This window comes from Scyliorhinus torazame, chromosome 17 (genome assembly GCF_047496885.1).
Source record: "Scyliorhinus torazame isolate Kashiwa2021f chromosome 17, sScyTor2.1, whole genome shotgun sequence".
NCBI lineage: Eukaryota > Metazoa > Chordata > Chondrichthyes > Carcharhiniformes > Scyliorhinidae > Scyliorhinus > Scyliorhinus torazame.
The window spans coordinates 7,760,554-7,787,214 of NC_092723.1; the positions used below are offsets into that span (position 1 = coordinate 7,760,554).

The 26,661-nt window shown below is 44.2% G+C and overlaps 1 protein-coding gene and 1 long non-coding RNA gene across 6 annotated transcripts in view; one reads left to right on the forward strand and one right to left on the reverse strand.

Moving 5' to 3' along the window:
- Nucleotides 1-23,205, forward strand: part of LOC140393675 (plasma membrane calcium-transporting ATPase 1-like) — a 182,490-nt gene extending 159,285 nt beyond the window's left edge. For 2 of the 5 annotated variants that reach the window (XM_072479963.1, XM_072479962.1), the window contains 5 exons: nucleotides 171-382; nucleotides 8,752-8,859; nucleotides 9,292-9,474; nucleotides 10,203-10,371; nucleotides 22,191-22,374. In XM_072479963.1, the coding sequence (XP_072336064.1) occupies nucleotides 171-382; nucleotides 8,752-8,859; nucleotides 9,292-9,474; nucleotides 10,203-10,371; nucleotides 22,191-22,216 (698 nt within the window). In that variant the 3' untranslated portion in view covers nucleotides 22,217-22,374. Of the gene's footprint in view, nucleotides 1-170; nucleotides 383-8,751; nucleotides 8,860-9,291; nucleotides 9,475-10,202; nucleotides 10,372-22,190 lie in introns of all 5 variants that reach the window. The other 3 variants (XM_072479961.1, XM_072479960.1, XM_072479964.1) reach the window with 2 other exon arrangements.
- On the reverse strand, nucleotides 12,471-13,902 carry LOC140393678 (uncharacterized). The gene is made up of 2 exons (XR_011935712.1): nucleotides 13,097-13,902; nucleotides 12,471-12,902 (listed from the first exon to the last, which is right to left on the reverse strand). It is a non-coding gene; the product is annotated as an uncharacterized lncRNA (long non-coding RNA).
- Nucleotides 23,206-26,661: the final 3,456 nt, after the last annotated feature.

The window sequence follows — 26,661 nt, forward strand, 5'->3', positions numbered from 1 at the left end:
TGGTTTAAAACCGTTTCTCACATGTTCATCTCCAGTTTGGGTTTGGTCGTGTTAAGTGGGGCCCTTTCTTGATCAAGTAAAACATATACAGAGAGTTCAAACTGAAGAAATGTCATGGAGAGGACGTGGGGTTACGTTGCAAGTTGTTAATCTGCAAGCGTTCTTTCCAGGTGAGAAGTTTTTTGACATCGACAGTGGGAGGGATGCTCCGCTCCACGCTCCCCCTTCAGAACATTACACCATTGTATTCAACACCTTCGTCATGATGCAGCTTTTCAATGAGATCAACGCTCGTAAAATTCACGGGGAGCGGAACGTGTTTGAAGCAATTTTCCGGAATCCCATCTTTTGCAGTATTATTGTGGGCACTTTTCTAATTCAGGTAGAGCATCTTTCTGGTTGTATCCATGTTTTTTTTTTAGAAATTGGATATTTAGTTTTGAGCTTTTGCAAATCCATGCTGCGGAGAGTGGATAATGGAATAGGTGAAATAATTATATGGGAATAATGTCAATCTCCTGCCGTCCAATGTTTAATTTACCACTATCTCTTAAAATATAGTGATGTTGGCTCTGGACTAGTAATCCAAAGGGTTCAGATCTCAGCATGGCTGCTTAAGTAATTTGAAAATCGAGAATTGAAAGCCAGTTACAATAATGTATCATCGATTGTTGTAAAAATCTGTATGATTGACTCATGTCCTTTAGGAAAGGAAATCTGCCAACCTTGCCTGACCTGTCCTGTGTGTGGCTCCAGATCCAGAGCTCTGAACTGCCCTGTAAAATGGCCTAGCATGGCTTTCAGTTCTAGGTCAATAGGGAATGGGCAACAAATGATACCCATATCTCATGAGATAATTTAAAGATAAATTTAAAAAACTCATGTCAACGTACAGCGAGTGTAGATCACGTGCCATTCTATCTGTCTGATTTGAAGGTACTTGTATTATGGGCCAGGATTTAGAGAACACCAAAGTATATCATGGAGTTCACCTGACCCACAACCTTTAATAGATTTTGGTTATGGGGAGCACAAGGGCCCACTTTACAGGTGTGATGCAACAGAGAACTAAAGTATGTTTAAACAAAAACAATGTTTATTCTATGAATCCAGTTAACATTTTATAAACACAGTAAACATCTTACCAACTACCAACACTGATACCCCCCCCCCCAAAGATACAGTACTCCATAGGTAACCCTTCGTAACTTTCCTAACAATATCCAGAAGTCAAAGACCCTTTTTAACAAAGACAGTAGGTTTGCATTCCTTGCAGAAACAGGTATTACTTTGAAATCATCAAGGGCAGCACGGTAGCATAGTGGTTAGCGCAATTGCTTCACAGCTCCAGGGTCCCAGGTTCGATTCCCGGCTGGGCCACTGTCTGTGTGGAGTCTGCACGTTCTCCCTGTGTGTGCGTGGGTTTCCTCCGGGTGCTCCGGTTTCCTCCCACAGTCCAAAGATGTGCGGGTTAGGTGGATTGGCCACGCTAAATTGCCCTTGGTGTCCAAAAATTGCCCTTAGTGTTGGGTGGGGTTACTGGGTTATGGGGATAGGGTGGTGTGGGCTTGGGTAGGGTGCTCTTTCCAAGAGCCGGTGCAGACTCGATGGGCCGAATGGCCTCCTTCTGCACTGTAAATTCTATGAAAATCTATGATCTGGGGACATTCTTTAGCAGGCAGAGAGAGAGAGGGACCAAAATACACCACCTTGGTTTAAATGTAGCTCTCCAACTGAAAGCAAAACTAAAGCTCGGGGCCAAAAACAGCTTCCAACTCAAAACGCAAGTAAAAAGCAGAGCCAGAGCCCAGCTCCACCCACACTCTGACATCACTGCAGCCATTTGAGAAGACATATTTCTTAAAGTGACATTCCCATGACACTTGGTCGATTAATGCTTAGTACAACATCTTTGAGTTGTATTCCCTGTGACTGGTTGAGCGTGCTGGCTTCTCAAATAACACCCATTTTGAGCAAATGGATCTGTATAAGGGGATGAAGAGAGGGTATTACTCCATGCAGTACAGACAGAAGATACATTGCAACATAATTTAGGTGGCAAATCTAAGACTAAGTGGAGGACTTGTGTGGGGTTGGTTTGCTTTGGACACGGTGTGTTTCCTTAAACTGTAAGTGACCTCTCTGTAGTAATATAAATGTTAGTTTTTCAATAGCAAGTGCGAGCTGTTATGCGTGCTGCAATATGGCAGGGAACGACAGTGGATATGGTTTGCATTAGGAAGTACATTTTGTGCCCATGGCAACAGGCAGACGTGTATGTAGTGGTAAACCTGATGCTTTTCCACCTAATGAAATTTTACTAATTTTAAAATAAGTAGAAACTGAGAGGATGTTTAAGATTATTGACTATAATTTTGTATTTTGGCAGTAGGAGGTTTTATACGTAGAGTATCAAACTCTTATAAGCATTGTCCTTTTAATCTGGCCTCCTTGAACCTCTTCCTGTTTACCGTATCTATTTGGAAGATATGAAATGAAAATCGCTTATTGTCGCAAGTAGGCTTCAAATGAAGTAAGTGAAAAGCCCCTAGTCGCCACATTTCCGGCGCCTATTCGGGGAGGCTGTTATGGGAATTGAACCGTGCTGCTGGCCTGCCTTGGTCTGCTTTCAAAGCCAGCTATTTAGCCCTGTGCTAAACAGCCCCATGCAGTACAGACAGAAGATACATTGCAACATAATGCAACAGATATCAGAACTGTTTTCTCGCTCATTAAGTCTAAGTTTCCTGTGGACAATTACTGAAAGGTTAGACATGGTCTGGACGTCAAATTAATCGTTTGTCATTTTGAATTATTAATGTGTGTATTACCATTCTTCAAACTGGTTGATATCTGCCAGAAAAGAAAGTGGACTTTTGGGAAAAAAATCGCTCCTCGTTGGCCATGAGGGGTAACTTTAGGGGGGGAAAAAATTAATTTATAGTGGGCACCTTGCCTGCAGGGAATGCACATCAGGTTTCCGGACACGCCTGATCCACGATTTCCCGTTCATTGATTTTAGTGGGGGGGAAAAAAACACATTATGATTTCTGGCCTTTTCCCCAAGTGGCAAATCTCCCAGCAACAACCAGGATCTGCAAATTTACCCATTTAATGTAAATTTTAATCGTAAGAACTTTGTACCAATGCAGATTTTTGCAGCAAAATCTCTCTCATACTGTGGGGGAGGCTTGTGCTGTCCAGAATTAGATGGCAGCTAGTTCAAATGGTGTGTGGGTGGGGCACAGTGGTTAGCATTGCTTCCTCACAGCGCCAGGGACCCGGGTTCGATTCCGATCTTAGGTAGATTGGCCGTGATAAATTGTCCCTCGATGAGGTTGTGGGGATGGGGCCTAGATGGGGTGCTCTTTCAGAGGGCCGATGCAGTCTCGATGGGCCTCCTCCTGCACTGTAGGGATTCCATGAAAACCAAAGAGGTTTCAGTGCACTCGATCACACTCCTCAGCAATTTCCCCAAATTATGCTCTCCTTATTACGGTCATGTTACTGAACATAATTTTGCATCAATGTGAAAATAAAGGTAGCACTGGAAGATAACTAAAGGCATTGCATTGGCTGTTGAGTCTCTGCGCCATTGGTACCTCTAATCAAAGCAGTAAGAGATGTGAATTTTGTGGTTGAAAGAAGTGGCGAATCCCAGAGTTTAGTTCTTGTGCTCTGCGGGTCACTCATCGGAATGTCAAAATCCTGATGTTTGCTGATGAAATCACTGCTCACGTGCTTAATTGATCAAAATATTGATTGTGGCTTTGGAGTGATGGTAACGAACTTGAGATTGGACTCAAATATCAGTGAAACATGTCTTGAGTTTAACGTGGAATTGCAGATGAACAAAGTTGTTGACATGCTGGTGAATTTAAGATTTAAATAATATGTTGGTGTAAGATTTGGATTCATCAAGCTTTTTGTCAGCTTTATGCGTGAGGGAACTAGAGGAGGTTATTTTAAAAATAGTGTGTAAGTAGTACATAGATGTAAAAGTCATGCCTCTGTTTCAAATTCCCAATAATTCTTCTGGGTGTCGAAATGTTTGTTTGGAGAGTTCCATGAAAGTGAAACTTGTACACCAGGCTTTAGGTTCCTATATTTTGAAAATGAATGCTGTCTGGAAATTAATACTTGTGGGGCACACTTTAATAGAAACATTTCGAAGTGTCATTTTGGGTGTGATTGGTAGGGTGTTTCTTGACTGACAGCCGGGCTGGTGCGATCGCGGCCTGTATTTAACGCACTTGGTGCCGGAAATGATTCCCCACGAGCGTCTCGCCATTATTGGCGGTCTCGCATCTCAGCGTCTCGCTTCTGACAAGGGGAAGCTGCTTTTAAACGCTCGCTCACTCACTCCCAGTCAGCACACAAGCATGGCAGCGCACAGACATGCTCCACGCTTTGGGGATGCTGAGCTGGACAGGCTTCTGGATGTCGATGATGTGAGACGGGGCACACTGTTCCCCCGAGGAAGTCGGAGGACCAGCAGCAGGCTCACCAATACCGCCCAGGAGGTAGTGGCAACGGCTGTCAGTGCGGGCAGGAGGACCAGCATTCAATGTCGGAAGAAGACCAATGACCTCCAAGCGAGTTTTGCAAGACGTTTGTAGGTCAGTTGAGCCCATTGATATTGGATATGTTCAAGAACTCTTTGGCCCAGGGTTCATTGCCTGTTACACTTGTGCAGGCCTCCATTTCCCCGAAGGACATGGGCCCCATGGAATTTGCAGAAGACACTAAAGTCGGTGGAGTTGTGGACAGTGCAGAAGGATGTTACAAGTTACAGAGGGACATGGATAAGCTGCTGTGCTGGGCTGAGAGGTGGCAAATGGAGTTTAATGCAGAAAAGTGAGAGGTGATTCATTTTGGAAGGAATTACAGGAAGACAGAGTACTGGGCTAATGGTAAGATTCTTGGTAGTGTGGATGAGCAGAGAGATCTCGGTGTCCATGTACATAGATCCCTGAAAGTTGCCACCCAGGTTGAGAGGGTTGTTAAGAAGGCGTACGGTGCGTTAGCTTTTATTGGTAGAGGAATTGAGTTTCGGAGCCATGAGGTCATGTTGCAGCTGTACAAAACTCTGGTGCGGCCGCATTTGGAGTATTTGGAGCATTGGAAAGGGTGCAGAGGAGATTTACCAGAAGGTTGCCTGGTATGGAGGGAAGATCTTATGAGGGAAGGCTGACGGACTTGAGACTGTTTTCGTTAGAGAGAAGAAGGTTAAGAGGTGACTTAATTGAGGCATACAAGATGATCAGAGGATTGGATAGGGTGGACAGTGAAAGCCTTTTTCCTCGGATGGTGATGTCTAGCACGAGGGGACATACCTTTAAATTGAGGGGAGATAGATATAAGACAGATGTCAGAGGTAGGTTCTTTACTCCGAGAGTAGTAAGGGCGTGGAATGTCCTGCCTGCAACAGTAGTGGACTCGCCAACAATAAGGGCATTCAAATGGTCATTCGATGGACATATGGACGATAAGGGAATAGTGTAGATGGGCTTTAGAGTGGTTTCACAGGTCGGCGCAACATCGAGGGCCGAAGGGCCTGTACTGCGCTGTAATGTTCTATGTTCTAGTTGTCGACCAATATACTTTGGCTGTTAAATATTAACCTTTATCCCTCATCTGTGCCTGAACCGGAGGTGATTGTATCTGTGGACGCTGAAAAGTGTTTGATAGGTTGGAGTGGGGGGTACCACTTTGAGATTCTTAGGTTTGTGTTTGAGCAAAGGTTCATTGGATTCGGTCATTGTACAGGGCCCCTAGTGCGAATATACGCAACAATCCCTTAAGCTTGGGTCATTTTCCACTAACTGGGGATGCGAGGCAGGGATGTCCACATTCTCCGCTTCTATTTGTTTTAGCAATTGAACAGTTGGCCATTGCGTTAAGATCTTCTAGTAAGTGGAAGGGGATAAGTTAAGTGGGAGGGAGCATAGGGTGTCCGTGTACGTAGATGATCTGCTTTTTAATATTACAGACCCAGTCTCCACTGAGATAATGAAGCTATTTAGGATTTATGGCTCCTTCTCTGGGAATAAGTTGAATTTGGACAAGAGCGAATACTTTCCGGTTAATCCCCCAGACCGGGAGCCAATCTGGGGATGTGGCCTTTGCACCTTGTCAGGCCTACCTTTCGTTATCTGGGAATCTGGATGTCCCATGATTGGACATCGCTTCCAAAATTAAGTTATACTAGTTTGGTGAATGGGGTCTAATCTAACTCGCAGAAGCGGGTTAACCTCCCTGTCCTTGCCGGGCAGGGTTCAGACTATTAAAATCAGTGTCCTCGGAGGTTTTTATTTCTTTTTCACTGTCTCCCCATTTTCTCTCCCTAAATCCTTTTTTGTCAGAGTTAACAAGTTAGTATTTGGGCAGGTGAAACCCCAAGGAATCCGTAGGTTGTTTGCCCAATTTGTTATTTTATTATTGGGTGGCCAATATTGAGAGAGTGCTGGTGTGGTTAGTGATCCGAGTTCCGTTTGGGGACTAATGGAGGCGAGTCCCTGTAGGGGGCTCTAGTTTGGGTGTTTTAGTGACTGTCTCGCTTCTGTTCTCTCCTGCGAGACTTTCTTTGAATCCGGAGGTGGTGTCCATCCTGAAAATCTGGAAGCAATTCAAACAGCATTTTAAATTTACCATGTCGTTCTGGGCCCCTACCTGTAGCAATCATCGCTTTATGTCGGGGGGTTTAGACTCCACGTTTAGGTCATGTGAGGGGTAGGGTCTGAAGAGGTTTGGAGTCTTATTCGTGGCGGGAAGGTTGGCCAGCTTCAAGGAGCTGTCGGAAAAGTTTCAGCTCCCTGGAACCAAGTTGATTCGTTATTTCCAGATCGTGATTTTCTGCAGAAGGCCTTGTCTTCATGCCCCATGGCACCACCGGCCTCCTTGTTGATAAGGATTCTGCCTTTGGTTGGGTCTGGTGGGGGAGGTATTTTGGGTATTTATAGCCACATCTTGTCAGCGGAGTCAGCTCCATTGAATGAGGTTAAGGAAAATGGGATGGTGAATTGGATCCTATTCTGGGTGAGGAGGTGTGGAGTGAGGCTCTTCGCAGGGTTAACTCCACGTCCTCCAGTGCCCGGCGTGATTTGGGCCAGTTCAAGGTGGTGCACAGGACTCATCTGACCAAGGCAAGGATGAGTGGGGAGTTTCAGGGGTAGATGACAGGCGTGAGCGGTGTTGTCGAGGGGGGAGGGTGCTAACCTTACTCGTATGTCCTGGTCTTGTCCTACGTTGTTGAGCTTTTGGGTCTCCTCCTTCAATACCGTGTCAGAAATTCATAATGTCGAACTGGAGCCATGTTTTCATTCTATTTTCGGGGTATCGGACTCGGCAGTGCTGCAAACCGGGATGAAGGCGGATGTCCTCGCCCTGGTCTCATTTTTTAAAAAAAATAATTTAGAGTACCCAATTCATTTTTTCCAATTAAGTGGCAATTTAGCGTGGCCAATCCACCTGCCCTGCACATCTTTTGGGTTGTGGGGTTGAATGTGCAAACTACACACGGATAGTGATCCAGAGCCGGGATCGAACCTGGGACCTTGGCACCGTGAGGCAGCTGCGCTAACCACTGCGCCACTGTGATGCCCTAGCCTTTGCTTCATTAATAGCCTGGAGGCGAGTTCTGCTTGGGTGGAGGTCTCCTACTGCCGCCCAGTGCCTTGGCCTGGTTGGGTGGCCTGGTTGGGTGACCTCATAGAGTTTCTACAGTTGGAGATGGTCAAGTTCACCGTCAGGGGGTTAGGAGAGGGGTTCTACCTAAGATGGCAGCCGCTCATTTCCTTTTTTAAAGAGCGAGTCACCATCAGCTGTTAAGGGGGTTTTATTGTTGGAGGGTTAGGTTTGGATGTGTTCTTGTTTGTTGATTATGCTCTTTGTATTTTGAAACTTGAAGCATCTGTTTTATTTATTATGTTATTCTGTTCAAATGAATATGTTGTCAATAAAGATATTTATTCGTTACTCCTGGCGCGAGTATCCTCCTCCTCCACAGGGTGTCAAGTCCGTGAGGATGTGGCACAGGTGCTGCACTGCCTCTTTGTGGAGACAGAGTCTCCTGTGGCACATGCTCACAGGCATCTCCTCTAAAGACCAACGTTACCTGTACACCTTATGCCGTCGCTGGCGTCCCCCTCTGCCTGGGTGGTTCCTCTGCCTGATGGGTGGCCAGGCCTTCAGGGTGTGCAGCGGCCCCCTGCACATGGGGAGCTGCCTCCAGTCCGCTCCGACGCTGCTGCCGCTTTCTCTGGAGTCAGGCCGCCTGGGCGGCCAACAGCACTGCAAGGACATCTTCTGCAGGACCAGCACCACCATTTGGTATCTGTAAGGAAATGTAGGAAGCTAGAGGCTGCTCACAGTCAAAGGGAATTAAAGTGACCTTCAGCCTATGACCAAGAACAGGACGTTTGCTAGGACAGACCGGCGGCAGCAGTAGTTACCCCTGTTATGGGCATTCACAATATTTAAAGATGGTTTGAAAGAGCCCCACCGGCCCAGGGCCAGCTCCCAACTTGGAACGCTTCAGCACCGCGCCCCCCCCACCACCACCACCACCACCAAACCAAGCCCTGATCCCCTGAGGGGTCCACCTCCTTTTCGCGCCCAGCACGAATATTGATTTGGCCTATTTAACTGGCATGCCCAGGAGTGAAGCGTTGGTTCAATTGCGCCCTTGATTTAATAAATGTGGCTCTGTCTGATGAGGAATATAACGTTGGGTTTTCTTTTTCACTGCAGATTATTATTGTGGAGCTTGGAGGGAAACCGTTTAGCTGCACGGGACTAACTCTCAATCAATGGTTGTGGTGCATCTTCATTGGGGTTGGAGAGCTTCTTTGGGGACAGGTAAGATGCAGGGTCCATCGCTGTCCCATCAATCACATGTGTACATACTTCAAAATGTGACCAGCGTAATCCAGACCCGAGTCCACCAAGCGTTGTAAATTATTTTCCTGCTTTGATTGCTTAGTGTTACTTCTTGATGGGGTTTTTATGTTTGCCCAAGGGGCACTGTGCAATGTCTGTTCAAATTGAATTAGGAGATGACCTGAGAAGGTTTCACCTTAATATGGAACCCCTGATATAATAAAATGTCCCAGGGCTCTTAATAGGACTGTTAGCAAAAATATCCTATCGCAGTGACTTAAGTTTATACCGTGCCTCGGGACTGTTTTATGATTCCGAACATTCGCACACTCCCACATTCTGCTCTCTAATATTCCAGATTGGAATTGTGCACCGCTTACAGATTAAAGCAAGTCAAAATGTTTTCTTCAGGTAATCTCCACGGTTCCGACAAGCCGCCTCAAGTTCTTGAAGGAAGCTGGCCACGGTACTACGAAAGACGACATCCTTGAAGGCGACTTAATGGAGGATAATGACGAAATTGACCATGCTGAAATGGAACTTCGCCGGGGGCAGATCCTCTGGTTCCGAGGTCTGAATAGAATCCAAACTCAGGTATGCTGACAAACTCATAGCCCACCACAGCAATGGATCGCCGACTGGAAGCTTGTCGTTCAAAATGAACTAGACAACTCTTTCCCCCAAAAAGCTGCCAGTTCCCACTATCTTTACCAGTGTCTTACAGTGAGCTGTATTTTTTGTTTTTTGTTTTAGATAAAATAGTATTTACATAAACCGTCCCTCCTCAAGGTAATGTCCATTCAAACTTATATCATGTGCTTAGACCCAATCTGTATTCAGGTTTCTTGTTTAACTGGCCAGAAATAACCTCTGCTTCAGGAATTCTACTCTTCTGTCTCTCTCCTCTCTTTTCAAATGGCTGTTACACATTCTCATAGTGCCTTTTTTTCCTTTTATACCGTTCTATTCTTGTTGTGGGGCGCTTGATCTTGTCCAGTATAACTGGGACTCTACTATTTTCATTTATTTTCACTGTTTTGCTTTATTTTCCTTGCCTTTCCACCCACTTCCTTCCTTTCTCCATTCACTTCCTCTCTTTAACTCTTTGTTCCCTTTTATTCTCGGTCTTGATTTCCCCCCTGGCCTGCAACCTTTCCCTCCTGTTCTCCTCCTGTCTTTCCCCCCCCCCCCCCTCCTCTGTCTGCCTCTCTCTCTCTCTCTCTAACCACCCTTGCCTGCTCGCGCGCTCTCACTCTCGCATTCTCGCTCTTTCTACCTTTTCGATGTGGAGCAAAGCTGTCTTACTCTCTGATTCTTTGCAGATGGGCGTTGTCAACACATTCCAGGGTGGACCTTCCTTGCAGGGAGCTCTGAGGCGGCAGCCTTCCATAGTCAGCCAACACCACGATGTAAAAAACCTTTCTACCCCAACACATGTAGTGCTTTCTACTGGCAATACTACTCCTACTACTTCTGCTGCTACTGTGGGGCGTGAGTGCCGGTTTCTTAAAAACTGCATGAAATTAATATCATCTCCGTCCATGCACTTAACTTATTACTATCCTTTTTTCCCCCTTTTAGTTTCCTGAATGTTCTCTCATTTCAGCCTTTTTTTGTTTTATTTTTTATGGAGCATCTAAACGTTTCCTTTTTCTCGCAGGGATGGAGGTTTTCAGATAAATACTCAAAAGATGTCATTTTAAAAGTTACATATATATAAATATATATATATAAATATGTCTATATGAAGTGGGGGTGCAACGACTATTGTGCAGTTGGACCAACATTGAATGATTTTTTTTTTTTGGATTTTCTAGATAGATTGAATCTGCTCTAACTTTAACCAGTACATTCCCCAAAAGCAAAGCAAATACATTAACGTCCTTTTCTTTTTTCAGACTGATTTATAATATTATTCTGAAGGGCATTTAAACTCTGCTTGGAAGTTGGAAAGGTTTGACATCAAGTGCCTGTTTAGCAGAGATCCTGAAATTCTCTCCCAAGTTTATTACATAACAAATCCCCCTCAGCACAGATACAGTTTTAAGGTTTCAGCACTTTGGGTTGTCTATTTAGAAGGGACAGTGGTTCAGTCACGTCGTACCTGCCACTTTCACAGAGATTAGCAAGATCGGCCTGTGCAACTTGCTGGAAGCTGCGGGTGGAGTGTAAAGTGAGCTTTCCACAATCTATCTATGCCTGTAGGTCAATTTAATTTTGGTCCTCTGCTCTGAGAACATAAGGAACAGGAAGCAGGAACAAATGATCCAGCCCAACGAACCTGCTCCCTTTAGTCAGTAATATCAGAACTGATCATTATCATAGAATTTACAGTGCAGAAGGAGGCCATTCGGCCCATCTAGTCTGCACCGGCTCTTGGAAAGAGCACCCTACCCAAGGTCAACACCTCCACCCTATCCCCATTACCCAGTAACCCCACCCAACACTAAGGGCAATTTTGGACACTAAGGGCAATTTATCATGGCCAATCCACCTAACCTGCACATCTTTGGACTGTGGGAGGAAACCGGAGCACCCGGAGGAAACCCACGCAGACACGGGGAGAACATGCAGACTCCGCACAGACAGTGACCCAAGCTGGAATCGAACCTGGGACCCTGGAGCTGTGAAGCAATTGTGCTATCTGCAATGCTACCGTGCTGCCCCAAACTACCTCATCTATCTCAACTCCACATTCCGGCCCTATCTCTCAATATCCATTCCATCTATAATTCCCAATTATATTGCACAGCATCGGGTGTGAAACATTTTGCCAATGTTCTATAGTTAAAGCGAGTGTTACATTCATCTCTAATCTATAATTTCACCAGAGGTTTGAAATTTCAATAAAGCTGGAACACTTTAAAGGTCACCCTGTTTTTAATTATCTTTAGTATTGTCACAAGTAGGCTTGCATTAACACTGCAACGAAGTTAATGTGAAAATCCCCTAGTCGCCACACTCCGGCGGCTGTTCGGGTACACAGGGAGAATTCAGAATGTCCAATTCATCTATCAAGCACGTCTTTCGGGTCATGTGGGAGGAAACCGGAGCACCCGGAGGAAACCCACGCAGACACGGGGAGAACGTCCAGACTCCGCACTGACAGTGACCCAAGCCGGGAATTGAACCTGAGTCCTTGGCACTGTGAAGCAACAGTGCTAACCACTGTGCTACCGTGCTGCCCTGCAGCACAACACCATGCACCAAATGACATTAGCCAGTGCTTTAAGGGTTCACTACGTACTTCCTTCTAGCTAATTTTGTTCTTCTGCGTGGCGTCCCTTTGGAAATCAATGAATTGGAAATTTTATATTTGGATTTGGGACAGGGGCAGTGATGTCAGCACAAGGCCACTTCATTAATTACAGGGATGTCACAATACAACTTTCAACAGCTGGTAACTGAATCATTTTATACGCGTACACTTTCTCGTAGCTTGCAGCTATACCTGGTTCTGTGTAGCACTAATCCCATTTTACTGTATGAAGGGCCAGGCAAATCGAGGTTGGATTGGACCTATGCTGCTATGTCATCCTATGATACTGGAATTGTCAAGATAATTAAACATTTCTTGCAGGGGACAAAAGTCAATCTTCCGTCCTTTATTGTTCTGCTGTAATTGAGTTTTGCAATTCCAATTCCGTTGGACGTAATATTGTGCAAAGTGTGAACTTGCCTGATTGTATTATGACATCCCTCTAGTGGTTCAGCAGTGAAAGCCTGTACGTGCTCAACGAGACTGTGATTCCACTGCTCAACTTCAAATATTCTTTGCACCTCTGATAGACGAGTTTCATTGTCTATTAATCCGGCTTTCGTTCACAGTGTAAATGTTCGAGTGTAAGCCCAAGTATTGTTTTAGGTTTTTCAAGTGTGTGATGCCTATGGTACAAATGCACAGCGCAAAAGCCGTGAATTGACTTGACGAGTAGAACTGGGAGCTTCTGTTTTCATCTCTAAGCATCCTTAGCAGCAGCACATTCAGTGCAAAAGTGAGAGATGCTGGCTGTACTCTAAACCTGTGGGGGGGGGGAGAAATTGTAAATTGGATTCAGTAGTTAAGGCCATCGGTCATGATTTAAGTATTCATTTTGATATTATTTGTGAAACAGTCCAGTCTTCTATCTGAACTTCTCCAGCACAGGCAATACAAGAAAGGTTCTTAAAACCAGTTAGATAATAGATAATTGTGACTTTTGGGTCAGTGGGGTACCTTTTCTGAAGTTAAATGTGCAGTTAGTTGGCTGCGTCGCAGGAAATAACTGTAGTTTATTGATCGTAAGGTCCAGGCTGCTGTTTGCTGAAGCTGAGGCCATTTATTGAGTTTACCATTGTGCTGCTATCATCATTCAGTCTTCAAAGGGGAGGAAAGCACTGTTCAATCTTCCTGAAACGTGATTCTAAAATGCTATGATCGTTTCCGGGAAGAATATTCATTTGTAACCTGTGACAGATAATTACTGGAAGCCAGACTCTTTCCAGGTAAACTCATCTTTCTTTTGCAGCAGGAGACCGGGCCTGTGAAGTGAAAAGGAAAAGTATGTTATTTACTGCCTAGCGATTGCGCTGTGAAGACTGCACCCTTTTCACTCCCTCGTTGTCTTGGAATTGAGCTTTCAGCTTTGCTTCGTTGCCTTGGCAACAGTGATGTTGTATGGAATTTAAAGCCATCATGGGTTTTTTTTTGAGCTGGAGTTAGTCGCAGCGACGCATGTCAAAAAGTGTTTTCATTTTAAAAACTTGTGCGTGGGTAGCTGTCCATTTCTGCTCTTGAGCTGCGAACGCAGGTATGTTTGAGCTTGTAAACTGCTGCCTCGAAATGGAATGGCAAGTGTGGAACCTTTGACAGTTTGTGCAGTTTGGTTCTGGTCACACAACATCATCACCCAGTCAGTCGAAGCTATTGTCATTTTAAAATCTACTGAAGGAGCTATTAGTATCATGTCATCTATCACTGTATAGTTGGGCAGCACGGTAGCACAGTGGTTAGCACAGTTGCTTCACAGCTCCAGGGTCCCAGGTTCGATTCCTGGCTTGGGTCACTGTCTGTGCGGAGTCTACACGTTCACCCCGTGTCTGCGTGGGTTTTGCTCCGGGTGCTCCGGTTTCCTCCCAAAGATGTACGGGTTAGATGGATTGGCCATGATAAATTGCCCTTGGTGTCCAAAAAGGTTAAATGGGGGTTACTGGGTTACAGGGACAGGGTAGGACGTGGGCTTGAGTAGGGTGCTCTTTGTAAGGGCCGGTGCTGACTCGATGGGCCAAATGGTCTCCTTCTGCATTGTAAATTCTATGACTCTATGACCGTGCCAATGAGAGTGCCTTTAATCAGCCTCCCGCATGAGCGTGGGAGAGCCTTTTCAAAGTGTTTAGTTGGAAGAAGCTATAATGTAGTGGGCAAGGCTACATAAATCTTGGTCTTGATATTTTGTTCCTGCAGTGCAGCTTGTCGGGTGCCTTAGTCGAGGAATTCCCATCGGATTCTGCCTCATCTTGAATTTTCTCCCAAGGTAGTTTAGCTGTGTTTCAGGGCATCTGTTGCAGAGTTTGACAGGAGGGTGTAAATTACTTGCTTCTTTTCCCAGAAAATTTGAGCACAGCAGTTTCAATAGTTGAAAGAAGGAGATGCATGTGGAAGCTATATTTTGTCACATTGGGCTTGGTTATGTAGACTGTCATTACACATGGAGAGTCTGCCTGAAAGACAAGTGCAGCCATCAATAAATTGTTGATCAACGGCTACTTGTGATTTAACAAATATGTTGATGGTTTTCCACTCCTGTATGGAGTGAAGGCTGCACTCAACTTAAAATTAAAATGAAGAGTTCAAACTCATGCAGTAAAAGGAAATCAGTGTGAATTGAACAGATAGCGACTGTGACACCCATTCTGCTGTGAAATGTACAGTTAAATAATCTGCACCTCTGAGGAATTTAGTTTCTCAACATTTACATTAGGCTTTATGGAACTACTTTGTTGCATCTTTTACCAAAGTTCACAAACTCATCCAGCAAGTAGCTGGGCTGTCGAGACCCAGCAGGCAAGGTCTGGGAGAGGGGGCGGAGGGTTGTACAAGGTCCAAAACACCAGAGCTGTGCTCTACCGGGGGTACAATGAAGGCAACAAGCATGCGCCTGAAAAGGTAGCATTGTGATGTGCGAGTGATGTAATTTCTGGTTGAGCGGTGTGAAACACTTGTTAATCTATGAAGTACCAGTGGTGAGAAGGAAGGAGGGGTGGTGGTTGCTGAGGGGGTTTAATGGGGTAATAGGGGGCCAGAAACAAAAGAAGCACCAGCAACCATGGTTTCTCTCCCTGGTCCTGTGTAAAGGTTCCAGGTTTAACCTGCTCTCTGCACATTGGCACCCTAATAATAATAATAATAGTGGGCTGGTTTAGCTCAGTGGGCTAGACAGCTGGTTTGTGATGCAGAACAAGGCCAGCAGCGCAGGTTCAATTCCCGTACCAGCTTACCCAAACAGGCGCCGGAATGTGGCGACTAGGGGCTTTTCACAATAACTTCATACTTGTGACAATAAAAGGTTATTATTATTATTATTATTCCTTTTGTCCTCGGGATTATCAGATAGGAAAGGAACTGCAGTTTGCCTCAATAACACTAAGATCGGGACCAGGTACACTCGATCAGTATCCATTAATCCCCCTCAGTAATGTGGTGACCAGAACCAAACTCACAATCCACCTGTGGCCTAACCAGCATTTTATACAGTTCCAGTGTTACACCTCTGCTTTTATACTCAATACCGCGCCTAATAAAGGAAAGCATTCCATATGCTGTCTTAACCACCTAGTCCCGCCTGTCCTGCCATCCATAAAGACCTGTGGAAATGCACTTCAAGGTCTCTCAGTTCCTCAACCCCTCTCAATATCTTCCTGTTTATTGAGTGTTCCTTTGCTTTGTTTGCCCTCCCCAAATGCATTACCTCACACTTTTCCAGATTGGATTTCATTTCAAATTCTCAGCCACACAGCCAATATTTGTACCATCTGCAAATTTCCCAATCACACCTCCCACATTAATATATACAAAAACAGCAAGGCCCCAACAATGAGCCCTGTTGAGCACTTCTGAAAACAGATTTTCATTTGCAAAAACACCCACTGACCATTACCCTTCAGTTCCTGGCACTGAGCCAATTTTGGATCCACCTCGTCACCTTCCCGTGTATCTCATGAGACCTCATTTCTCTGACCAGACTGCCATGTGGGACCTTGTGAAATGCCTCACTGAAATCCATGTAAACAACAGAGGAAATTAACCCTAACCCTTAATGCAATAGTGAGAAAGGATATTAACTCCAACAATGTGGAATCTGTATGGGTCGAGCTGAGAAACAGCAAGGGGCAAAAACGTTAGCGGGTGTTGTATATCATAGAATTTACAATGCTGAAAGAGGCCATTCGGCCCATCGAGTCTGCACCGGCCCTTGGAAAAAGCACCCTACCCAGGCCCACACCCCCACCCTATCCCCGTAACCCCACTTAACCTTTTTGGACACTAAGCGCAATTTAGCACAGTCAATCCACCTAACCCGCACATCTTTGGACTGTGGGAGAAAACCAGAGCGCCCAGAGGAACCCGCAGACATGGGAGAACGTGCAGACTCCGCACAGACAGTGACCCAAGCCGGGAATCGAACCTGGGACACTGGAGTTGTGAAGCAACTAACTGTGCTAACCACTATGCTACGATGCTGCCCCCAAACTGCAGTCGTGGTGTTGAAAATGGCATTATACAGGAAATTAGTGATACATGCGATAAAGGAACATCTGTAACTATGGATGATTTTAATCTGTCCTGATCAGTCCTCCTTACTACTTCCTCCAAAGATTCTGTTGAGTTATTAAGACACTGGGCGCGATTCACCCCCCCCCCCCCCCCCCCCCCAAACGCCGGGTGGGAGAATTGCCGAGGCGCCGCGCGAATCATGCCACGCTGCCCCGACCCCCGCACGTGATTCTCCCACCTCCCCGAAAACAGCGCCGCGCGATTCGCGCCGGGCCGCTCAGAGAATCGGCGCAAACGGCGAGCGACGATTCTCCGGCCCGGATGGGCCGAGCGGCCGCTACGACACAACAGGTTCCCGCCGGCGCCGTCCACCTCTGGTTGCTACCGGCGGGAACTCTGCGGGAACGCTGTGGGAGGGGGGGGCTCCGATGGGGTCTGGTTCGCGATCGGGGCCCTCCGATCGGCGGGCTGGCCTCTTTCCCCCCTCCCGGGCCTACCTCCTTCCGCGCGCGGCCCCAGAACATCGGCGCCATGTTGGTGAGGGGCCAACGCGCGTAAAAAGTTCCCCGCGCTTGCGCAGGATGTGGGGGCCAGAATGGGCCGTGCCCGGGCCCTGTTCACGCCGGAGTGAAACGCGACGGCGTTCACGACGGCGCGAACACTTAGTCTCCATTTTGGAGAATCGCGCCCACTATCTTCACCTGAGAAAGCCATGTTGACTGTCCCTGATCAATCCGTGCCTTTCTAAGTGACAATTTATCCTGTCTCTTAGAATCCAATAATTTGCCCACCACCGAAGCCAGACTGGCCAGTCTCTTAGCTTTCTGGCCTATCCCTCGCATTCTTTTTGAAACATGGGAGAATTAACGGAGTCAATATTTTTATAAAAGAGGAAAGGTGGAAAATTGGTCGAAAGGAGAATTTTTTTTTATAAACGTGACATTGTCTCCCGTTGATATTCATCCTCCAAAGAAACTAGATGTGCACAGGATTTCAACTAATTAAAACTAAAAATTTGGTTCTTCATGGCACCTTAATTTTTTTTTTTTTGTAACGCCATAAGTTTTTGTCCAGTTTTATTGCAGGGAGCAGCGCAGCTGGGGGAGGGGGAGATTGGGGGTGGGGGGGGGGGTGGTGAGAGAGGAAGGCGGCCTGCACTGAAGGAGTAGAGAAAAATGAGAGGTTGCAACCAATATGGGGGCAGAGCCGAAAGATTTGAAAATTACAAATGGGGCAAGATTTCTACGAGCCTTTTGCCATAAGAGGTTTTTTTTTTTTTTTTGAGCGTTCTCAGAAATGGGAGCAGTATTTAAGTCTAAGACTGCAAAGAATTCAATAAGAGAAGGATTGTTCATCAAGAGAAAGAATTGCTTGAAGGTAGCTTCAGCGATGGAGTGGATGGAGAGTTGTGTTTGAGGTCAAAGGCAGCATGAGGCCACAAATGCCTGGAAGAGAACAAAGGATAAAGCTATCAACGTTAAGATGTGATGGCATTTGATGAGATTTTTAAGAAGAAACTAATGTTGAAGATAACTGGAGTTTCACAGCCCCTTCTCAGGCAGTTGAGACGAGGATAGAGTGATTTAGCTTTTACACTGCGGAAGGTTGTGTGCACTGAAAACATATGGGCGAGTTGGGATTTGAGTGGAATCGGCAGAGGATCACATTTGGTCAATGAAGAAGATACTTTTTATTGAAAGGAAGGCTACTCCCTGGGTCGCTATTTTCATAGTTACATGCCCCTTCAATTACAGCACAAGTGGTTTCAGTGGCAGCTGGGTAGCCATGGAAGATCATAAGATAACTCGTTTAAAAGCACAATACACCAATCCTTATTCAAGGTACGAAAAATTATGCGCCAGAGTATTCAAGACAATATTCCAAGAGGGTCGTAAAATAAGAACAAGAGTATGCCATTCGGTCCTTTGACCTGTTCTGTTAGATCAATGCTGATCTGTTAATTTGCTCCATCATATCTCTTGATAACCTGATCTGACAAAAATCTGTCTATCTCAGTCTTGAAAGTTTTCTGCTCCAGCTCTCATTTCATTTTGAGGGAGGTAGTTCTGCTGCCAATTGTGAGAGAAAAATGATCCCTGATTTCATGCTTCAAAAGTCTCTACTCTAAGTTTAAGATTAAATTTTACGCCCTTGTTCTGGTTTTCCTCACCAGAGAAAATACGTTTTCTCTCTCTCTCTCTCTCTCTCTCTCTCACTGTTATTGAAAACTATACTGATCATAAATTAGGCTTAAATATTGATGTAAAGACAAGGTGCAGTCATTGAAAAAGTTGCTGGATGATCCTTAATATAATTGAATGTAACATTTCCTAGAGGGAACAGATGTAGACACTGAGAATAAGATTGAAGCGTTGACATGAATAGGAGTAAACCTGAATGGACGAGTAATCCAGAGTAATGCACTGGTGACATGAGTCAGCCCTACATTAGTGTGCAGTGAATCATGGAATCCCATAGGGATTAATGTTAACGCCAAGTTGGTTCCTTCAAACATTTCTTGCCCAGATAAAAACAATGTATAAGTCAAAATACTGTACCGTAAATGTGCAGCACTGCATTCCGAGATGGACTAACTTATGCAATACATTGTTAAATATACAAATTCAGTTATTAAAAAGATTTACAGCACTTGTTGTCACCTCCGTACACAGTGCTGTTGAATCGGCCTGTCTCCATCTAGTGATAGAAGTCGGCTGGTGCAGTTAGCAGCTATCACTACGGCCCAACGGTTTAAATGGAGCCCAGGTCTTAGTACAGGTTCAGGAGCAAAGCCAGAAGCAGGAGTTGGTAGCCACTGAAGAACAGACCCCAAGGACTCTGATAAGAACCGATGCCTGGAGGCCAAAGGAATATAGGGGAGTCAGCAAGACGGGAGTAACGGGAAGAGGCAATGAGGGCGAGAGTGGAAGCACTATGGGAAATATCATGTGGACGGGTCATAGAAGAGGAACTCTGTGGCAAATAACGTTAAAGTGAAACTGACGTTGAATTGAGATATTGACCGATATTAACCACATTGAATGAGTTGATGTTAAACCAGGACTTAATAAAGTAATTAATATTAGTCTCTAGTTCCATTCCATTTCCATTTCAGTCACAAATGAAGATTGAAAGAAGTCAACATGTGGTTATGTTATTGTATTTACTTTCCCTCATCTAACAGGATGACAAGGGCTAAAGTCTGTATTACATGTTTTTGGTGCCTTGAGAGGGAGGGGAGGAACATAGGGAAATGTGGTGAATCCGATTTTAAAGAATTCTGCATCTTCCTGATGCCCTAACTTCACCAACTTAGATTTTTAGCTATGCACAGTGAAAATGTTATAATAAATCATAATTAAATCCCAGGTGAGTTCACTCTTCAATTCAATGCAGCACAAGGAAGCAAAGAAGCACAGACTATCTTTCCACTGGCACAAATCCTCCCCAAGAATAATACAATAAATGGAGCAGTTTGGGCTGAGGCTATTTATTCCATTGCTTTTCTATCGTTCACTAATGCCTGTTTTATCTGATGCTCTTAATGGTCAATCTTTATCTCATGTATGTATTGCTGATCTGCCCTTCTGAGAATGTGTATCCAATTCTACCTCCTCTTTCCCACCCCCTCCCCCAATCATTCTAATAGTTTGCAGAATTTGTTAGGCTGACTAGTTTTCTCATCTTCATTTGACATGAGGCCCGGAAGAAGAAGGTATCAAAACGGGTACGCCAGAGATGCAGACTGGCCAGGCTGTTGTACGAGATGGCATCTGCAGGTGGAGCCAGTCTTTTAGAGATTTGCTTTGATTCAACAAGTTTGCAGCTGTAGTCTTTTGAAAGTGCCCTTAACGTGCTGCAAAATCGAATATTGGGCCTATACTCGAATGTTTACACGTTATCTTCTCCGCTACACTGCATGCTTGCGTCTTGCTGATTGTGAGCTTGTGTGTTGTGATGTTCAGCTTGACCTGCTGGTTTTACCTATAAAATTACCTGCGATGCAAAAAGATATTTTGATGGCTAGCATGGGATGATTTGGTTGTTATGCATCATGGTTCCATTGTGTTGTACAGTTTAGTTGGATTGTGGCAATCTCCCCCCCCCCCCCCCTCCCCACCCCACCCCCACACCCTGTTGTCATTGTTGAAGCGATACATTCTTTTACACTATGTTTTGAAAGGCAATGTCAAACCTAAGTGATCTTTGGTCCATTTTATTTCAGTGCAGTAAGTGGTACCTTCACAGTAATCCAGTGCTCACATCTTTAGAATGGCAATTGCAGCTGTTGGTGGACCCCCCTCCAGATGGAAAAGTAAAACTTAGTGTCTACAGTGCAACCCATTTATACTCATTTGTATTCCTGTCTGCTTATTAGAGAATCCAATACACTAATTTTCTGTTATTTCTGTGTCATTTATTCAGTTTTGCCTCCTAACTCTACCCATTAAATGCCCTATATTTCTTGGGTTACCTTTTGCCATTCTGTACAGGTTTGTGGTGTGTGTGTGTGTATTTGACAAATGCTGTGAATGGCATTTTAATCCCCTGTGTTAGCCTGCAAATGCACTTAACCAAAGGAATGCATCAATAGTGTTGATTAACCTCAACAGTCATATCAGTGGTACAGCTAGACTTTGGTACTCCAGTATGTTGCATCGTGGAGTGGTAAGAATCCAATCTTTACACTGCCATGCAGGCTACTGCCTAGTTAGGCTGCTTGCTTTCCCTCCCATGAAAGGAGAGTCTAATGTCACCTAGCTCATGACCGAGACTTTAATTCTGGTCACAGATAAAGTGACTTTCAGCTGGAAGGTTTTACACCATATTTGCAGGTTTGGGTGGAAGAAGGGTAGAAGGCAATAACATTTCAAGAAGGAGATTCGCCTTTGCTTAACTCAGTCTTTTCAAATTGATTATTTCACCCATATGATTTCTACAATCTGTTCCATCTTATTTTTGTTCTCCTATGTGGATAGTCCATCTGAGTCTTTCGTTGTTTTTGATTCTGTTTTTCATTTTTGTTTCCAATTCTGTTTGTACTTTATAATAGCCCCTACTTGACCTAAATCTTGATGTTAAATTGGGTTTTATAATGAGACACCTCCGCTTTTTTTTTCAAGTTTGTTAGTGGCCTATTCGGAGGTTCTCGTCTTCCGGCTGACATCAGGAATTTAGTTCTAAGTTTTGCTCATAAAGGAAAAATTTTAAACTATTTAACTTAAAGAATGGAATGTCGCGAAACAACCAATTTGTTGCTCTAAATCAGGCATTGCCTATTTTAAGTATAGTCGCCATACAAGCATGGAAAAGCCATATCTTTGTTGCAATTTTTTTGTTGAATAACTAATTTTATTTTCTCTCCATTTGTCACAAGTTACATTTCTGGTGTGTGATTTTTATTTACAGCTTCCACTGCACTCAGTCCCGACCTCATAATACCGGCAACATGTATGATCTCCATTCTCACAGCACATTGCCAAAAACAAACCCACTGTTTTATCACCAAGACCAAATGTCTTTCTAACTTTTTTCTTTTGGCTCCTCTGCCCCACAGATCAAAGTGGTGAATGCGTTCCGTAGTTCCTTGTATGAGGGAATAGAAAAACCGGAATCTCGAAGCTCCATCCACAACTTCATGACCCACCCAGAATTCGGAATGGAAGATGATGAGCCTCGAATCCCACTGATCGATGAGACTGACGTAGAAATCAATGGACTTGCCAACTGTGCTGCTCCAAGCCCACCCAATAAGAATAACAATGCTGTTGACAGTGGAATTAGCCTACCCCTCACAGACGCTAGCAAGTTTACCTCACCCACTCCAGGAAGCCCCCTACACAGTCTGGAGACATCAGTCTGACCCCCACCCTCCACCCCTCCAATCCAACCCCCCCCCCTCCCCCCATCCCACCTTGAGCTCCAACCATTTGAACTTGCAGCTTTCACACTATTTTGTCTTGTCTTGCAGGAAGCAAAAGAATTGTATGTTAGATGGTAAATTGATGGGAATTCCTCAGACCCTAAAGCATCTTGTGTCGGGTGAGGGGATGTTCCTGGCACTGTGCCATTCAAACACAAAACACCACCTAAGGTTTAAAAACTGACCAGCCTGTCACGCCAGAAGAATGTACAGGATGATAATGGTTGAGAGTAATTTATAAAGGCTTTCAGTACTTTTGCCATCAGCACTTTGGAGCTTAAGAGATTTCAGGTTCAATTTATTTAAATTGGAAAGGCCACAAATTTCAATAATGGTTAAGTGATATGGGGAAAAAAGGCTTTCACATATATTTCCTGGAATCTGTGGTTTCCAGTCTGACGAACCAGATTTGATTCCGTAGTCTGGGTTGTATAAATGGGCGGCAGGGAGGAAAGACTTTAACTTATTTAAAGTATCAATTGACAGCTGGATGTGGTTTGATTTTGACCAATTTCATGTCTTTGTTTGTAGCCAGCTGCTAAGTGGCTTCCATCATTGCACTGTTACACAAGAGGCAAAGTCTCCTAAATTTTAATCTGCTGGATGTACGCTTGACATCACTTGTACACTAAAGCTTTTTTGTCTCCTAGCAAGGCGTGGTGCATGTCCATGATAGCCCGCCCAACGAAGCAGTCGGCAGTGATTCTTGTCTCGATGGGAAAGCTGCTCCGAATCCTTCCGAAACAATCTTTAAGATCAGCAACTTTAGCCAATTTGTTGTGGGGGGGGGAGGGGTGGTGGTGGGTGGAGGGGATGCGCGGAGAGGGGGAGAGATTGTGTACTTGTATATTTTGGTAGGGCAGGGTTTAATTGCCTGGTTTAATGGCTACTGGTGGTTGCCAGACTTGCAGCTTCCTGTTAAAATTGAGCGGCAGCAGAATCCAATCATTGTCAATATGCTGGTAGCGTGGCAACATCAGGTGCACACTGAAGCTATGTTTTGTCCTCTGGCAAGGTGACCGGTGTCGGGGACAGTCTAATGAGACAATTGACAGTGATTCCTTCAGTCCCACAGCTGATATTACTGCTGTGCAGCAGAGTTACTTTAATCTCAATTTCTCAGAAGACCTGTGACCTAAGTTTTCTTTCGATTTGCACCTTTCTTCAATGAAAGTGGATAACCAATTTGGTAAGAATTTGGTTTGGAATGTACATTTCAGGCAGCTTATTTGCTACTTTCATTTTAAATCTTGCTGTAAGGGCTGCAATCCCACAGTGGTAGTATTGTCTGTTAAGTTGTAATTTGGGAATCTATCTAATGATACATACACTTAAACTAGAATAGAATGCGTAACTGGTCAGCAATGAGGTAAGCATAATGGCATTCAAGTATAATGTGTGTAAAGTTCTCTCTCAAGCTTTTTTAAAAAGCATTAGCAAACCTGTTGTATCATCGTGCTCCTTCCCTTACATAACTATTTAACCTGTTCACTTGCCTGTATCTGATTTTGCACATGATCCTTCCTCAAATATTGGCCATGCATTGATGTCTTCATAATTCCATGAAATCAATGCATTTAGCCAGTGTAGTGTTCTAAAATAAAAATCAAAGGAATTTGCGAAGGCTCCGCAAACGTTAAGTGAAATTTCCAGGAAGGAGGGCTAATTAGTGATCAAGCATTCGGACGTTTTGCTCCAGGTTGGTGAACGGTTTGAAGCTCACGATATCACGGAAAGACTTAAGTGCAGAAATTTGAGTGAGGAGAGATCCTCTGGACAGATCAGTTGCTTGAGACGGTGGAATCTTTTGAGATGCTGGCACCAGATTTTGTATTTAATCAGCTGCCTCAACTTTGGTTCAGCTTCAGCTTTTCTGAGGTCCAGTGAGAAATTCCTTTCCATCCCCTTTGTAGTGATGACATCTGCACAGATAAAGTGTACCACTGCATACAGGCAATATTTCTCATCATTTTCTGAATTGAAAACTTTGAGATATTGGTCTGTGTGTTTATAACCCTAAGATTATACAGATGCTTTGCTTTTCCGTAATACTAAGGGGGCAGCTGGGGGCAGTGGGATGGGGTGTCACATAGAACAACTGCCAAAATTAATTTCTGAAGGTTGCTGTATTCTTACGGTGTAAAGACAACAAAAAAAAACTCTTTTAGTTCTCACTAAATGGTGAGGTTAGCAAGAGAGATGAGTTGTCGTTCATCTTTGGTCATAAAATTGTACTCAATAGACCAACCAAAAAGGGATACCACAGCTTCAATATAAAATGTTGAGTTGATAAAGAATGTGACAGACCAGCTTTCACTTAATTATCTTTTCTTTTTACCACCATGCACTAAGTGTATCCTTTGGGTTAACTTTTTGTACCCAAACCAAAATCTATTCTGTCAACTTCTTGCCTGCAGAGCTGTTGAACAATGTACATTGCATCCTTTGTAGAAAAGATGGAACCTACAGCTGTCGTTAATTATTCTAGATCCTCCACATGGATTCACTAGTGTTCAGACAATTCGGCTTTGTCACAAAGCTTCATTAGATGCATTTACCCATTTTGTTGCCATTGCATAGGAGGGAGGTCGAGAAGGGTCTATAGTGATATCAGATGAGAGAAACTGTCTTTGTTGGTAAGTAAGAAATTGGAGAATATAAATTGAGCAAACCCTCATAGAAACGTACACATACTTATTTTGCGACTGAACCTAACCAGCAAACTGACATTTTTCGCCCTCTTTATTTAATCCTGTGATGCTGAGTGTTTGTGGCTTTGGGCTGAGTTCTGAGCCTAACTGGAAGAGTCTAATAAGTAGATGCTGTAAATCATTTTTACATTAAAACTTTTCACTTTATTTGCTTAGAGATTTCACTTCCAAGTGGCATCATGTAAACGGTGACTTTTTCACGTAAGCACCCCACTTGCTCTGCAACCTCTGCTCGCCGATTTTTGCTGGCTGCTGAAGGTGCAATAACTAACCTGACTACTGAGTTCCTTTTGCCTCATCTAAGAATCTTTTTTTTAAGAAAAGCCTTTGAATTTACTTATCTCGATCTTGCAGTAGAGCCCTGAGTCACACTATATTTATTTCCTTTCAAACAAGATGTCCTTGCGTATTTCATCGCTGATTTGGACAGATAACATTTGCATTGAAATCTGTATGGCTGTCCCTGCTGCAATGGTTTTGTGGTCTTGTAATCTCAAGTTCCCACAGAGGCGATAGGGAAGTAGCTGGGTGTCTGGTAAAGGTAATGCTGCTTGAAACTGCAGTTTGAAGTTCTCAACTTAATTAATTAACTCATCTTTAATGTCTACATTTGTATTAATGTTGTGTTATACTAAAGGTCCTAATCTCTGCAAAGATGGCCAGAGTGAATAGACACTAACTGAGGTCTGAATCAGCAGCTGTAATATCCACATCTGCTGCAGTCAAATAGTGTAATATATGTTAGTTTTTTTTCAAGCCTGACTACTTGGGGTGTGTCTGAAGCAAAAGTTCATTATCCAAATCTGCAAAGGCTAGTTTTGAGTTCCATAGGGTTTAAAATCTCTCATCATGAAGCGATGTGGATTGGGCCGAGCAGGAACAAAAGCAAAGCCAGTGGGGGTCGGGGTCACTGTCATAAGTTTTATTTTAGGGATGAATCCGTGCAATTGCACTAGCAGTAAGGCATTTTCATAATCAAATGCTTCGATAGAGCAGCTGTTCTGTGCTGAGGGATTCCAGAATGAAGAAAGCAAGTCAAAAGTTAACGTGATGGTTCATATCAAAAATGTCGTTATTATTAAAATGACATTTTGTGCACAGGAAGTTCAAGGTGATATTATGGTTAATCTAGCTTTTGGATTGAAACGTTGGTAGATAGCTTCAAATCTGTGGGAGAATTAGTGTTTGGTGCCTGTTAATTGCTGTATCTGGAAATAGTTTTCAGGAACTTATCGATAGCACAAGGATTGTCATCTGCTGCCCCTATAAAGGTAGCCATTGTGAGACAAATGAGTCCTGTTCTTAAGTAAAAGCCAAGCATTCTGCTGCTGAATGCAGTTTTCAGGTTTGTAGGTTAATTTCCCTCTGTCATTATTCAACTAACCTTTTAAGTA